General features: G+C 38.1%; 1 protein-coding gene across 4 annotated transcripts in view; it reads right to left on the bottom strand.

Moving 5' to 3' along the window:
- The window catches only part of MYO1B (myosin IB), a 118,072-nt gene that overhangs the window by 40,021 nt on the left and 61,358 nt on the right, over positions 1-16,693 (bottom strand). For all 4 annotated transcript variants that reach the window (XM_076342242.1, XM_076342244.1, XM_076342245.1 and 1 more), the window contains exons 7-13: positions 14,873-14,936; positions 5,707-5,805; positions 5,229-5,332; positions 4,208-4,355; positions 3,407-3,525; positions 2,528-2,614; positions 2,137-2,202 (exon numbers count right to left, since the gene is read on the bottom strand). In XM_076342242.1, coding sequence (XP_076198357.1) covers positions 2,137-2,202; positions 2,528-2,614; positions 3,407-3,525; positions 4,208-4,355; positions 5,229-5,332; positions 5,707-5,805; positions 14,873-14,936 — 687 coding nt within the window. The remainder of the gene's footprint in view (positions 1-2,136; positions 2,203-2,527; positions 2,615-3,406; positions 3,526-4,207; positions 4,356-5,228; positions 5,333-5,706; positions 5,806-14,872; positions 14,937-16,693) is intronic.

Below are 16,693 nucleotides of genomic sequence, written 5' to 3'. Positions count from 1 at the left end.
AAAACTCAACATAAAAATATTTGGCAGGCATCCTCTTAATTGACCTTACTACATGACATTCATTCAAGCAACCACAAGACCGGTTACACTTTGCCTATACAGTGTTCATTACAGAATTATTTTACTCAATTTAAGGATTATGACATAACATCATCTTTTGTTCCAACTAGAGCTGCATAGAAAATTAATTTTGTTTTGCCTTGAAAGAATATCTTTGCTTTTGATTCAATTGAGAATAAGTCAGCAGTTTCTGATTATAAAATTAACCTGTCTGGAAACACAGGGATGGCTAAGTGGGTGGTACTGGACATACAGCTGATTCAGGATTTTCTAATGGATTGTTTTTCTATGAGTCACCCTTTGAACTACAGTACTGCCACGCAGCCCCAATACCGGTAACTGTACTAGTTACCTCTAGAAACCTAAACCAATCAAGTTCCTTTTTCAAACATCTTTAAATTAAAATATGGTATAGTACAAGCCATGTATGTTGCTGGCATACTACCTGACTCCTGTTTTGAATGTTCAGAAATAATTCCATTATTTCTGTGACACTGTACCAAGCTGCTTGGTTAGTGCTTTCACCACAGGTCTTAACTCGTAAGAGGAAGAGTCCTGTCTTGTATGAATGTACTGATGAATTTGATCCTCAAGTTACAAGGCAAACCTTTCCCACCTTTTCCAGTAGAAACAATACTCAGCATTTAAAGGAGTCAACAATAACTACCCATGTTATTTTAAAGCTTTTGAGTTTGTATGAATTGGGAAAGCTACATTGTAATTCAGTATGAAAGGTAAGTGAAAAGAGCCTTGTTTTTTCATTTTTTGTCTGCAAAACTACATCTGCTGTACTCAACTACTTACTTATGACCTTCTAAGATGTTGAACTCCTACAAAAAAAGAAAGTTACATGCGAGAAACAACCTTGTCTCTGGAACATCATCCCACAAACACAATTACTCAGTTGGCTTGTGTACTAAAGCAAGCTTCTGTCTCCTACCTCACCCTACATGTTTATCCCTAATCAAACATAAAAGAAAGAGCTAGTGAAAACAAGAGTCCTGCCTGAAGATGCCAGCAGTACCATTCCAGTGTCCAGCTTTCTAAAGGTACGTCAAGGACCAGCTCCAAAGAGATCTGGCACCGAGATCTCCATTCAGCCACCTGACTGCTTGCAATATATTTTCATAAATATGCTCTTATGTTTAATGCAAACAATACAACCTAGCTTAGTAAACCCTTGAAGCAAGTATGAGCTTTGTTTTTCCTCTTCATAGAGGTATTTTGATTTGCAAATACTTTGATGTTATGCTTCTGAAATAAAACTTACACCACCATCCCATGTATAATTACTCTTTCCTGGATTGTTCCCATCTTCTACACAGTTTAAACACACTCCCTGGATTTTCAAGAGGGATGTAGGGAAGCGGGTAAGGATTGTATGTTTTCTACTGATTTTTCTCCCCAATTGAGTTTCTAGTTTAAACACTATACAGATTCCAACCAAGTTCTATAAATCTCTTAAAATAAACTGTCAGAATAAGATTTATGAAAACTCCCTCTCCTTGGTGTTCTCTAACCCAATTAAAAAATCCTTGTTGATAGTTTTTGTTTCAAAATACCACCAGTCTAAAAATACTATCATAAACAAACAGCAGTGAGCCACAGATCGTTAGCTAGGAATCGGTACAGAATATTTATCTAAGTGAATCGAGATAAAATGGAATATAATTCCTTGTTTAATTGTGACAGGAAAAAAAAGTATAGTTTTCGTTGTGTTTTTTAAAGGATACAAAGCTTGTTCAGAGACATCCACAAAATGCCTCAGGGCAGAAATGACACTGCCAGAGTTTCTCTTATGCTCAGAATGTATGTCACAACAAAATATATTTAGTTTACCCATCATAAATATTTATTTACCTATGGTGTAAAAACACAAGTTTGGCTTTCATAAATTTTTGTTTCAGTTGCCAGACATGCTAAGACATCTCTCTTTGGCTTACTTTTCTAGTGTTTTTTTGTCAGGAATGACACACAATTCAAATTACGTGTATTCTGATTACAAATTAATGAACTACTCTATTAAGCTTTAATAATAGCTCTCACATTAAATGTTTACCATTATAAAAGTCTTACCTCAAAAATTTCAAAGCCATAGATGTCCAGCACTCCCATTACCTTCTTTCTCACTTTTGTTTGTGCCTTAAAAAAAAATTAAACATTGAGTCAGTCATCTGAACATTTCATACTTGGGAAATCAAGAAAACTAATGTATCTCAAAGTAGGCTGTCAAATTCTGTAAACTAAAATGTTAAGTGTGGTTTCCCAAAATACACTTAACATGAATATTTTCAAAAGCTTAAAAACAGAGCAGACAGCAATTTGTTGAGCTGCAATACAGTTACTCACCTGTATCATGTGTAACAGCGTACAACCAGGAAAAATGAAATTGGCAAATACAGTTCTACTGTCCATTTTAATTTAAAGGATTTCTATTGATTTTTTTACAGGCACAAACCAACAATACCTTAATGCTCTCATTGATTCTGGTAACAAGCCAAGAGAACAGTCGACTATATAAATTCTTAGCCAGAGCATCACGGGCGTAATAAGCCTAAAGAGAAGAAAGAAGAAAAATCTTATAAGTGCTGGGCTAATCCCAAACTTTTTATGTTACTGAAGTATCTTAAAGGTGCTATGAACAGAGTGAGAATGGCTCAGGCAGCAGTGCCTCTGCCTAAGCAGGCACCAGAGCCAGACCAGGGGTGCCAGGACACTTTGGCAGCATCGGCGGCTTGCTGGTGCACCCTTCTGCCTTCCTGGCCACCGGCTGCCTGGAACAGCAGCCACAATCAGGACACTTCAGCTCCCTTCCTGCTCATCCGGATATCCTCTAAAGACTCACATCCCCCATCCTAATCCCAAACAAAGGGACTTGAGCAGCTGCAGTTAGGGAAACTACATTCCTGCTAGCCTGAGCTGATGAGACACAGGTGGCAATCACACTGGCTCTGCAGCATTACAGAAAGATAAATTCACACGGGCAGCAAAAGTTTTTCAGCAGCCCAGGGCGTACAACTCACATGAAATTACACCAGTTGCTCTAAACGAAAACAGTCTGCCACAGTACTTTCAACATGCGTTTCGTGCAGAGCTGTTTCATTTTTTCATTCTCTGCAACTTTTTCCTATCCCTCATCTTTTTGAGGCAATTCACACATAAAAACAAAACATCCAGTATATTTGAACACTTAGAAACTGCTGAAGAAAAAACACATTTATGCTAGTGATATGTTTTATTCAGTACAGCCGATTAGTTGTAGTTTTTATTTGGGCGGTTATGGTTTCGTCATGTAGAATTGCCATTTAAAATGATTCTTCCCTTTAAAATCAGGACCTCTTTTTACCTGAGCCACATTTAGTGTTGTTGAAACTTTCTCTTGCTTGGCTTCAACCGTCCGGAAGCTGAAAGCTCTTTCCAATACAGACTGGTCTATACCCGTCAACTCGCAGATTTCCTTGAGTTCTAGCATGAAAAAGGAGAGTGTAAATATAATGAAACCTTTCGTATCATTGCTGCTTCTTCCCCAAATCTATTAGCTTTTAAATAGTTCAGTATTTTCCCAAAACATATTTTCTTCAACAGAAGTGTCCCTCAGCCACACTGTCTCCCCCCTACCCTGCCAAGCAAAGTTTTTAAAATATGCACAGCACGAGGAAACAGAGTTATCTGTTTTGAGAGCACTTTCTATCTGGTTATTTTTGTGAAGAAACTTTTCTTCCATTTATCACAGACTACTTTTCATGATGAAAAACTTTCAAATGAAAATAAATGAACTTTCAAAATGTATCAACTGCAAAAACATGACCAAATGAATCTGACATTAACAGGCAGAGATACCCTACTACAAAAGAACAAAAAGCCTCCACTGCAGAATAACCAAGCAGTTACAGAAATGCATACCACCGTTTAACATTTCAGAAGAAAGTGTTAATAAAGTGGAAAAAAAGAAAATAATAATTTTTGGAATTTCAAACAGAGCAATTGAAACTGCACAGAATTCAACCCATATTTGCCTGCAGGCGAGTTTTGGAAACAATCTAATTTAATTCATCTGTAAGGATATTGTATGTCTACAGAAACTACAAAATTAATAATAACTTCAGACAAATTAGTGTTTTTCCTCCCATCACTAATCTCATCTTACCATTTTTATCTTTGATTTTACTTTCATCTAGGCCATTCACACGAGATTCAGGCTTAAATTCAATATTTCCCAATTTTAGAACAGCTGCCACCACTTCAAAAACAGACTGTGTTTCATGATCCATAAAACCAACAATCTGCATTGCATTCTGGAAAGGGGACAGATAAAATTATGAGATAAAAGAATCTACATTTAAACAGATCATACTTGCAAAATTCACCATTTATCTTTATTAGCATAAATTAGAAATGTTTTATGAACACTTTTGCTACAAAAAGAACATGATATAATTACTACGCTTAGATAAGTAAGTTTTTTAATATAAAAGAGAGGTTAAAGAAGATCTGGTAATCAAGCTGGCATGTCAGTCCAGTCCACTTCTAGCATTCACTCAGTTTATGGGTTTCTAAAATGCAGTACTTTTTTTTTTTAGCCACTTAATTTAGTTTATAACCCGACCCAATTTTTCACAGTCAAATGAACAGGTACTGCTGTCTTCTCAGTCCACTCTCTTGCTCTAAAAGCCAGTAACGTTTAGAACCCAAATTTGCATATGCTGGGTAACAGGGTCCTGTATTCTTCTTGTCCCTGAGTACAATCAAGCAAAAGCATCACTGTAAATCATCTTGAGAACCACCCCAGCCCTGTTTTTCTTTCGACTTGGTCAGCATCACCTGGTTCATGAAGCTCAGTCACTGCCATCATAAGCAACTACACAATATAACCTTTCCCATGATCTGATCAAGGGGTCTGGACTTTCCCCGCCCCCCCTTCCTTTTTTTTCTTTTTTTTGTTTTTTTTTTGTGTTCCCACTAGAATACTCCAGAAACTCCGTTCTTTGTATTTTCTAGTTGTAGCTAAGCTTCCCTGTGCAAACATGCTATATCCTTGCATGAAGAGTGCTAGCACTCAGAAAAGATGGCCCTCCCAGCCCAGCGCGAACGGCCAGACCGAGGGCATAAGAACTCTGCATTAGTGTTGAGCCCTTTGGGGTTTACATCCGACCCCTGTTACTTCTCACCCTAACTGTTCTGAAGTTTGCAGCATCATCCACTCCATTCACTTTGGCAGAATCAAGGCCCAGGTAGTTGTATCTGCTGAAGTCCCGCTCCAGTTTGAGTTTGCCTAATAAATCAAATAAAAATATCATTAGTAACAGCATTCTTGTTAGTAGCTCTTTTATCCCAGAACCAGTATTGTCAAGAACTGTTGTTATTATTAGTAGGATTAAGTTTTCTTCAAGGATCTTTTAACTATAAGCCTCCTGAATAAGAATAGGCTTTCTTCTTTGTTTATAATAAATTGCAAAGCCAATTCTGACTCAGATATCTGGATAATACCAAACCATATATTTACTTCAGGTATTCCTATTGCCACTACCACCAATAATTTGAAAAATGAATCAATATCACATTTCCCACAAAAGATGATGTGCATGGAACAGCATATTAAATATAAAGGCGACTCATATCTGAAAATGGCACAAGGGCAACACTTACAGAGGAAGTCTTCCGATGCACCAGACAGTATCTGATAGAAAATGTGAAAGTTTCTTTCACCTCTTGGCTGCTTAACAACACGAGACTTCTCTAGCAGATCTAAACAAACAAACAAAATCTTACAGGTCAGGGAAAGATTGTTGGAGCAAAACCCCTTAATATGAATATAATCCCCCATCGTTTTCTACTTCATTGCTTTATATCATCAGCAGCAAATTAGAAGATGATAAATGGTAGGCACAAACCTTATCACAATGTATCACATTAGTACATATTTCTCAAATAAGTTATTTGAGCAAGCTGTAAGCCCAGTACACTTCTAAATGCTGCAGTCTATGAACAGCAAAGAAAACTCGGGTCAGGGAGGCAACGTGCTCAAAAGACGTCAACCTATTTACAGTGCCACCACAAAATTAAGATTTGTTGAGAATGATTGTATGGGTGAAGTTTTGAAAAGAAGTGAAATGTTAACAGGCTAAGCACATGCAAGATGGATAAATGAAAGGGGGAAGCCAAATAAAGAAAGAATTTAAACTGAATAATCATATAGTACTTTGTGATCCTCAGGTGCATCAGACTGAAATAATTCCCAATGGGACTGACAGAAGCTCCATCATAAGACACTTAAAGTGAAATGGAAAAGCAGCACTTTGAAAAGCATCACTGCACTGATTGAGTAGTTTGACAAGAAGATTGCTTCGTCCACTGCCGTTAGTGACGGGCACATTTCTAAGCCTTACCAATATGGGTAGGAATCCAGGCACACAGCAGAAGCGGACTGACTTGTAACACATTGCAAACACTTCAGACTCTACATCATATCTACCATGAAAGTGACAATACAAAGGTTGTTCAGCCCTTACTGCACTGAAAGGCTGTGGTCCTCAGCGCACCGGGAGAAGGGAGAGGGATGCGATAAGAGAACCTCTGGACAGGTATCGGTGTCACTCCCTGTTTTTGTACAAGAAAAATGTTTTTCCTTCTTTTCTCACTGGCACACGAAGGCTCCACACCATTTTTCCAGATAGCAAACCCACAGTTCCCAGTATACAGTTTCTCTTAAGCTACATACATTCAGCAACATGAAGATAGAGACATTCAGTGCCTCGTTCCAAGTGCATAGCAAAGGAGTTTCCCCATGCACCTGCCACTACATACCCACCATAGCACTCTCTGACTGGGGTTAAGTTCTCTCTAAGCTGTGCCCATGCAAGAAGAAAGCCCCAAAAGGGAAATTACCACAGCTTGGATGTCACTCTTAAGAAGAGCTGCCACAAAGTTGAGATGAGATTTCACAAAGGTAAAACACAGGGAACACCAATTCATTTAAGGACACGTGGGGTTTCTAAACACTTCCCCTGCCTGGCTACTGTAATATCCAATGTGTGTTCCACTATACCTTTCCTCAGATTTCCATTTCTGCTGAAACTGAGCCTGTTTAGTCTTAGCAATCCAGAAAGTTAGAGGCGGTGCTCAGTGCAGCCACCTTTGTGCTGCAAAGCCCCCTCCAGCCCCACCATGGAGGAGCAGCTGGGGAGTGGATGCTTCTGCACCAGGCTGCAGCCTCTGGGCTCCGCCGGCTTTCTGGCACACCAGGACTTAGCCCGAGAGGGAGCATCTGCCCTGGAGTTCGGTCCATGAATGGAGGAGCAAGGAGGAGTGCAATAGAGTGTATTCATATTTTCACTAGCTACAGGCAGCATGTTGTGCCTGTGTTGCCCACTGTAATTACCTAAGCTTACACCCTTTCTTGTGGAATAGGAACCAAAGACCAAACTTTGACCCACAAAATTATACAAGCCTTAGGAGGCCCTCCTCCAAATAAACTACAGCAAGACAGATTCAAAAACTAATTTCTGTTCTAATAATTAGCCAATGACAAAATTCAGACAGTATTATTAATCTTCAGGTTGGCTTATAGTAGGACAAGTTTCAAATATTTTACAGACCAGCTCAACTATGTTATTCCATAAACATGCAATTGCTTGAGAGAAGTGCAACCACCATAGTAGGTGACAGTGAATGTAGCTCCCAACGACCAGAGCATCTGACTGTATGAAGACAAGTACCTCTTCACCATCAAATGCGTTGTGTGATCATGTCAGAACTTTAGCCTTGTTTGAATAGACATTTGTGTTGTTATAATTCAATAACCCTACAGTCTCTTTCCTTCCAAAGGTGACCCTGTTTCAGCACCTGGAAGTTTTGCACATCCTGATGACAAAGTACACCCAAGATACACGCAAATAAGTGGCTGTCCCATATTGCCAGCAGGTCATCTTTACATTAGGATGGGGCAGGTTACAGATTTCCACTTTTGCTTTTTCCATTTTGTTGGCTTTTTTTTTTTTTTTTTTTAAAATCACAGATGACTAACATCTGATGGTTGATGCTATGCTGGAAAGGCATAGATCAGAAGGTGTAGTTCTCACCAGCAGCCTAGTGTACAACCTCAATACTTCTGACTTCACCTAAGGTTTGGGCCTCCTCTCCTTCAGCTGTGGTTCACCCTAACTATCCAGTTAGTTAGCCTAACTATCGGATACCTGATCCTCTCTAGTTTTTAATTCATAACTGAAAGGAAGAGGCTGGTCCACCGTCCAAGTGTTAATACTTGGGCTGAGAAAGGCAAGGTGAGCGCCAGGCAGTTCAGAGTCATGCTGGCTGTGAAGGTTCTCCAGGGAAGCGTTGGAATGGATCGCAGCCAAATTTAATCTCAAAGAAATAAACAGCTCCCGCGGTGGCTACACACACTTCAGGAAACGGCTGTATTTTCAAAGGATGTTGAAGCAATGCAGTTTGTGAAGCAGTTTGTCTTATTTGGGTTTAAAAACATTCTATATATAAATTTACTCAAATGCTGTCATAAAAGCTCAGCTACATATCCTGGCAAAATATTATATGTAAGCCGCCTTACATGCATGCCTTCAGCAGAGTTAACAGTTTCTTGAGCGTATGTCAAATGAATTATGTTAGAAGGATAACTGTCTCAGATTTTTCACTGCAGTTTATCTTATTTATATGTTTTTAGAAGCAAGGAGGTTAACTAATTAACAGTCAGCTTTCCAAAGTCCCAATATTCCATATTCTGTCAGCCTTCATAATTGAGGAAAAAGGCTCCAGAATGCAGTTACTGACAGAAAATCAGGTATTTACCTTAACAAAGCAGCTGTTAGCAATTCTTTTTAAAGCTGTATTCATTCTCTGTTTTTTTTTTCTTTTATGCCCACATGCAGACTGAAATCAGACTGGTAGAAAATATCCAGACCATCTGCCCTACTCTTAAGAAAGCTTCTTCCCTTTGTTTGCCCTAATTAGCATTTTAATAAATCAACCAAATATATTTTCCTTAAAGCAACTACTGCATAACAAGTAACTTTTGTGTTAACTCTCACATGATTACAAATTCTGTGGATTGAACAGTCAAAAGAGAAGACACAAAAAGATGCACATCAGATTTCTGCACGCATCCACTTGGTAATTCCGTTTACAGTGGCACGTGTAGACAGATGGTGCTTATCTATATGAAAACACACACAAGCAAAAACCCCAAAACTGTACAGATATCATATTTTGTTATATATTCTATATAAATTATGTATAGGGACTATACAGAATTATCTAGAGAGAACATGCAGAACTACATATGGTGTATTTACGGATTAGGTGTTCTTCCTGGACTATCTCACACTGCTTCTGCTTGAACTGAAACATTAAATATGTTGTGTGTATCAAAGCAACTGTAAAAATTAAATTTGTTTGGAAAGGTCCAACCTGGAAACACTTCTTAAATCATATTGTTTGAATATCCATCGATTCAGATGACTCAATCCAGCTAGATCCCTCAGATTCTGAAGATTATTTGTTATTCCTAGATAACACTGGTTTAAACGCAAGACATCTGTGTAAGCATCCTGCTAAACCATTCAACTGAACTCAACATAAAAGAAAAACAGAAATCGGTGCTGAATACCTCTGGAAACTCTAGTGTACAAATTTACATGATTTTTTTTCAGTTACTTGACCTATGAACTTGACTGATGCAGAAAAATTTAGGATATTTGTATTTTTCTAAATATACTAGAAATTGAATCAGCATTCAAGAAAGGAATAAGTAAACACTACAAACAAAAAATGACACTACCTTGGTGTCTTATTCTGAATAATCCAGAAAAAGTTTGGTTTAGCCATAGTCTCTTCAGCCGGCCATGACCAAGGACCTTTTTAGCTATTCAGCCAAAGTTACAGAACATCTTCTAGTCACTGAAGCTTATCTCTACACCCACATTATGTTAAATTATGTTTTCTGTTTTCCTACCTTGATTCTTCAGCTGCCATCAAAAAGAGTCACTGATTAAAAAGAAAATACAGTAGTGGTTTCTCAGGAACTTTTTCACATTATTCCCACCAAGTTTATAATAATGTTCTCTGGAATTAAATGATCCATAATTGTATCAAACAAAACCTACTATCTGGGCAGTATGTGCAGTGAAAAAATGACGACTGCACAATTTTAGGAGTCTTAAATCCTGATTACTCCAGTGATAAGTGATGTTTAAAAATGAGCTAATCAAAATGTTTAGTGTTGTTTGTGGTTGTTTTGTTTTGTTTTTTTTTAAACGCTTCCTAATTTAGGCAAGACAATTACCTAAAAGGCAGCAACTGTGCTAACTGAAACACCAAGGGAAATGTTGGAACAAGTTAAGATTAAAAAAATCAACAAGTACCTCTTTCCAAAATGTCTAGTTGTAAAATTCGTGTCATATTTCCTTGAGCAAAGGAGATTACTAACAGCAATCACATAACTAAAATCAACAGCCCGAGTTGTTGGTTTCTCAGTAAGTGGGTAATTACTTTTGTCTTTTAAAATGAACAAACAAGTTGTAAAGAAGAATAAGTTGTAAAGTTATCACTATCACTTTGCTAACTTCAAAAAGTTGTTGCTTTAGATAAACATCATTGGTTTCTTTCATGTTGTTGGAAAAATGGCAAAACAGGGCCCTTTCTTAATCACTTGTTATTTGGACTTTAAGTACACTGTGCTGGTTAAAAATGGCTTTTCAAAAGTACGCATTACGTATACTGTACTTCACCTGCACCACTGTTATCTTCTAGTTAATCATTAAATCACTGAAGGGCTTAGGCAGATCAGGAAAGATCACCTAAAGCTAAAAAGCTAGGTATCTTTCAGCAGGAAATCCCAGATGAAATGTGAAAATTTACAACTTACAAATATTCTGGGAAAGGTATCAGAAGATCCCTACTTTTCAAAAGGTCTAAACAACTGCAAGTGTGAAACGTTTTGGACTGTACCATGCAAAACTATTTCAACCATAAAATTAAGTGTACACAAAACCAGTCACAAAACTAACAAACCAAGTGCGCACACGAACATCGCCTTGAGTACCAAACAGATGCAGCATCTGTGGATAGAGAGTCATATTTTAGAGCTGTACAAGCTATTGCAATTAGCACCTATTACTAAACAAACATACCCATTTTTACATAAAATATATTCTATTCTGTAATTATGGGTGGAAAAGAAACTACTATTCTTTCTCCTGCTCCCATCCCTGCTAGCATGGTAGTTATAATAAATGGAAAACTAAGAATAGTATCGATGGTTTCTGTAATATATTTCCACAGTATTACACTCAGGTGAAAGCAAGTTAATTATCCAATGCTCCAACTGCCTTTCTTCACAAATGCTCTGGAAAAAACCCTCTGAGCGCGTAAGCGCTGACAAGAGTGTTCACCACAACAGCAGCAACCGTAAACATCCCGTGGGAGGACGGAAAGAGCAGATACACCTCATACTCAATTCAGTGAGAGAAAATGTAAATGCAATTTCCCTGTTTGTAAGTGCATTTTAGAGCGCAGCATACCTTTAAGCAGGGACTGGTGTTTGTTACAAAACAGCAATGGGACATCTACAGTCACAGGTGACAATACAGCACGGGTTTAGTGTTCAGGAGAGCTCACAAGAGTAATTTGGGCTTCCTAACCCCACGTACATGAAACAGGTCAGCCCGTGAACGGATGGGCTGGCTGTTAGCTAGCACTAGGGCTGTGCTCATCTCACCATATACGGATTCCAACACCTCCCACCCATTAGGAAAACAAGCTGGGACTCTCAGAAAACTAACAAAAAGGGAGGATTCAAACGACTCAGGCTTACCACATACCTCAGCTTACTCAGCCTTCTTCACTCTCTTGCTCACCCCCCTGCCCCAGTTGCTGCCGACATAGGATCAAACAAGTACAACACATGATACCTGAAATAATTTTTCTTTTGTAGTCTAAGGGGAAAAAATTCCTGACTGAAGTAATATACTTTGACATTGCATAAATCACGTTCATCTCAAATTTTCCACTCTCAGTTTCTTCTTATGACTGTACATCATGATATAGCAATATGTCAAATTCCTTACAAATCAGTGCACTCAGAAGCTCTGAGCAGCCATGTAATGAGTCTAAACGTATTTTACACTGTTCAAACATAAAATTATCTTCAGTTTGGGAACATACTAGTTCTGACTTAATAGATGTTACAAACCTCTTCCATTACAATCCCTTCCATTTTGTTATTCCCATTCTAATTTTACTCAGAAGGTTTACCCTTCCAGTTACAGCACATTAAACATTTCAGAACTATCAGCTCCTGCTAAAACCAATGGACATTCACTGCGAACTGGACAGGACAGACAGGCAGTATGCATTGTCATGATAATTTTACCCTCTAGCTCCATCCCGTGAAAGGTTCGCTGGTAGGTGAACCCCTGTCATTAAGAAGTAAGAGCTCATTGAAGGGCACCAGGAGAATGGCCCAAGGGAAGGTCACAATAGCATCAGCCGCAATGTGAAGGGTCATAGGCAGATTGACTAGCCTTTCACGGAGCTTCACAGCATTTCAGAGTAGGACAGACCAGACCATTTCAAACAAGACCTTTTAGCCTAAAGGGTCTCTCTGCTTATCTTTACCAGTCTGATAAAATTAGTAGCTTATCTTCATTACCCTTCTTGCCACCAAAATAAACTAGACATTCACCATGTCTGCTTCCAGCCACTCACAGTATGAACTACAGCTTGGTGTTGTAGGCTGCAATCCAAAAAGCCCACTACCTTCATTGATGTTTGGAAATCAAGCTCATCAGATACAACTATTAAAGTTTAATCAAAATATTATGCTGTCATCTTCACATCATGTTAACACCAAACCAACAGATGGTCAGAAAGCAAAGAATATTTATGAACAAACTAACCATACTTTCCCTTTTAAGGATAGGAAATGTCAGCCCTCCTTAGCTTCTTACTTGATCACTTAAGAAGACAAATCCTAAATATGACTAAAATCAGAGCAAATTGTAAGTGATGTAAAAGTATTTAAGTCCCCACTATCTCCAGAATGGCGATACCTCGCAACAGAAGCATTTCTGTTGCAATGCAACGCTGCAGATGTGTGGAAAAGTTCTAAGGCAGGACAACAAACTTGCTTAAAAGAGTTTGAATTCTGTACAGTTTTAAAAGAGAGATGGATGGACTATCAAATTTTGCGAACATTAAATCAAAGATGAGATATATTAACATGCAGCTACAGAAACTCAGTATTTACCTGTGACATACCCTGTCAAGTATGGTGTGTTTCATAGTTCAACAAGTAACATCTTTTCCACAACAGGGCTTATACATAAGGTCTTTATTTTTAAACTTAAATTCATTGTCTTGCTATTAGATATTTATTAAATGTAAGAAGACAGGGAAAATGGCTAAAATAGGCATCTTTTAGGAAGATCTAAAAATATGTCTGCCCTTGATTACATATGTCATCACATCATTATAATTACATGTAATGTTATAATTACAACATGCAAAGATTTATAAGGCAGATAAACTATAGAGTAACTATTTGGATCGCCTTTTGATATGACACAATATTTTAATTAGATGACTCAGCACAGTACATTCAAAAACAAACTGTTGAATGTCCATTCTACAAAGGAGGGTTCATTTTTATGTATCTATTTTGAATGTGAAATAAGAAGAAACAAACAACACAGCTAGCCTGCTAGAACCTTTTTCTTCACATTTCATTATTGATGAATACACTGAGTATGTTTGGCCTCTAATTTCGTTGACTGCCAAATGTCAAAGTTAATAGATAGCCATAAACTCTTACACAGTGACTGCTTTGAGCTTCAAGAGGTACTCTGTCACAAAAATCATGCTCTTTCAGGCACAGTTCCAAAGGGTGACCTGGTCCAGAAAAAATGTTTGCCCTATGACAAAAACCCCAAACCTATATTTATGCGTAAAATTCTTCACAATGTTTTAAAATGTTTATATTGGAGAGTTCAGTTCACCTTGGATGATTCTCATTATTTCACAACCAGTAAAATGCCAATGGAGTCAAAAGTCAGTCTTTAGAAACAGCGATGAATTTGGCTGAGTGGGAAGAGAGGTCAAGGCTAGGTCAGTGACACCTAGTATAGTCACTCACTGCCCTACTCCATCCCTTTTCAAAATTAAGAAAAACAAACATAGCTTTATATAGCACAGAAGAGCAATTTCTTTTAAAAGCTGCATTTAAACTCTCAAAAGGAAAGCAAGTCAAAGCATCCTGGGCTGGCATTCAGTTCCCAGCCTTTCTTCCCAACAGAGAGCTGGTTAAAATTTCTGAATTCTATTAAGTCAGAACTAGTATGTTCTCCAGCATACTTTGTATCACTCTTAGGAATTACAAAACAGCATATCTCCGACATCATCTACCATAAATTCATGACCCATCAAATCAAGTAACACAACTGATCTCAGGGATTCAAGTATAAAAAGAGCTTCGGATACCCTTATCCATCTGCTACCAGCTTCAGAGACAATATACAAACTCACACACATTACTCAGTACCTTTTAAACAATACAGTACATTCATTATTCATGCTTACTTCTTCAAGTCTGTTTTCACTTACTCTAAGGTACACTATTCAGCAATAGCGTACCTTACTATTGTAAGGTACAAAACAACAATAAAATTAAAAAACAAAATTTATCACATAATAGAGAGAGACTTGATTAGACAAATGCAGCTGATCTTTTCAATAATTTAACCATCTTCCTTTTTGAACAAAATATTTAAGCTGTTAATATGCTGATACCAAGAGTAATACTCACAGTTGCTTATAACTCCTCCAAGCGGGTCACCCTTGAAATCAAACTCAATATCCATGTATTTTCCCTGTGAAAGCAACATATTTTAAGACTATAAGTTCTGTTTAAGAAAAACTGCTTAAGACTTTTTTTTAAGAAGTTAGTTGGTCATTTTTACAGGCTAAAAGAGCAATCTGGCAACCTCCTGTACACTCCATCAAATTCTGAAAAACAGAAAATGATTCAAAGCTTCTAAGAGAACTGCATTATCACAGCCAGAGATTTTCACGAGAGTAGCTTTAATCGGGTTTGTAATGCAACCCAGTAATTTGCTCAGTTTCTAAGATTATATGAAGAAAAAGCACGTTATACAAACTTTCACCAGAACGCCAAGAACACCAGACAATACTTGTGGCCATGTAGGTATTACCATGCTTATTAACAGAAGGATGCAGGAAGAAATTATCTTCCACACAGACTCATTTTCCCAGCGTAAAATCTTCTCGGAGCATGAATCAAGGCAGCTGAAGGATAGCTGCTCAGTTTGGCTTGAAGGACTGGCTGGCAACGATTACTGTTAGTAATCGTGGGGTGCCTGTCCCTAAGCATGTGCCTGCCTTGTAAAAGTGATGGATTTTTCCCACTGAACTCTTTGCCTCGTAACTCAGGAGACGAGAGGCAACAATTAACAGACTGTCACCGCAAAAGAGATTTCATTTTTAGCTGTACTGGCGCAGTGTGTTTCCTTGACTTCTGTTTGACTTTTCCATATCGCAGAAGATCGCTCTGCTCTTTGCAGCATTTTAATTTATATGACAAGTGTTTAATGTAGTAACAGCTACGTTTAACAGTAACAAAATGGACAGACCCATACCGTGTAGAAAACGCAAAAGCAGTGCAGCTCACATTGGCAAGGAAGTTTAGAAAGATAAAAACTGCTGGTAGTAATTCAACCAAATCCCACAAGCCCCGCACAGAAATGATCTCACCACCCTCTGGTGCTTACTGAACAGAGGACAAAAACAACCTACTGAAAGGAGAAGCCTGGAATACACTTCCTTATTCACTGCATTTAGGAAGAGTTTTCTTTTTTTCTTTCTCTTTTGATTTTAAATTACAGAACATAAAAAACAAGCACTTTACATTGACTCCCTCAAAGATATTTTCTAATTTACTGGGTATTTTGTCAAGATTGGCTTGACTCTACTTAAACTCTATTCTTCTCCTTGCTGGCAGCTGAGGCAGGCTAGACAGGACAGTACTTGTACTTTCTTGTTTGAAGTTAATTCTGAGCTGATTCAAATTTCTGAGATAAAGAATTAAATCAGATAATTAAATTTTAATTTCCCAAGGGCTGGGCCAGCTGGATGTTTCCAAAAGTATTTTTAGCTTTGTGTTTATAAGCAAGGACTTGAAAGGCAAAATACTAGTTGGTTGCACTTTGTCCTGGAAAGACTTCTGTTTGCAAACGGCACCTCTTCTCCTCTTTGCTGTCTCCTCCTCCTTTCTGTAGTATGTCATCTCTGACAGCTGCAGTTTTTCTATCCTTTCTATCCAAAAAAATTTTCTACAGTCCGTCAAATTTTGGCCCTGACCTTGCCTGCATGGACATTTGTGGAGCCTGCAGGGCCTGTGATGAAGACCCTTTGCTCTGTTCACAAGCAGGGGCAATGAAAGCTGCAAAAGGAGCATTCGTAGCCGTGTGGAAACAGTATCATCAACCCTCAAGAATCAGAAAGGAAGGGGAGAGAAGTCTCCCATGTGGAAAAAAAGCCGCCCTCCAGTGTCACCATATCCCAGGCTTTTATCCATGTGCTTTTACTCGCAACGCACCATTTTTCCAGT

Source organism: Aptenodytes patagonicus, chromosome 6 (assembly GCF_965638725.1).
Source record: "Aptenodytes patagonicus chromosome 6, bAptPat1.pri.cur, whole genome shotgun sequence".
Taxonomy (NCBI): domain Eukaryota; kingdom Metazoa; phylum Chordata; class Aves; order Sphenisciformes; family Spheniscidae; genus Aptenodytes; species Aptenodytes patagonicus.
The sequence above is the reverse complement of the archived record's forward strand: the minus strand, read 5'-3'. Positions and strand labels throughout refer to the sequence as shown.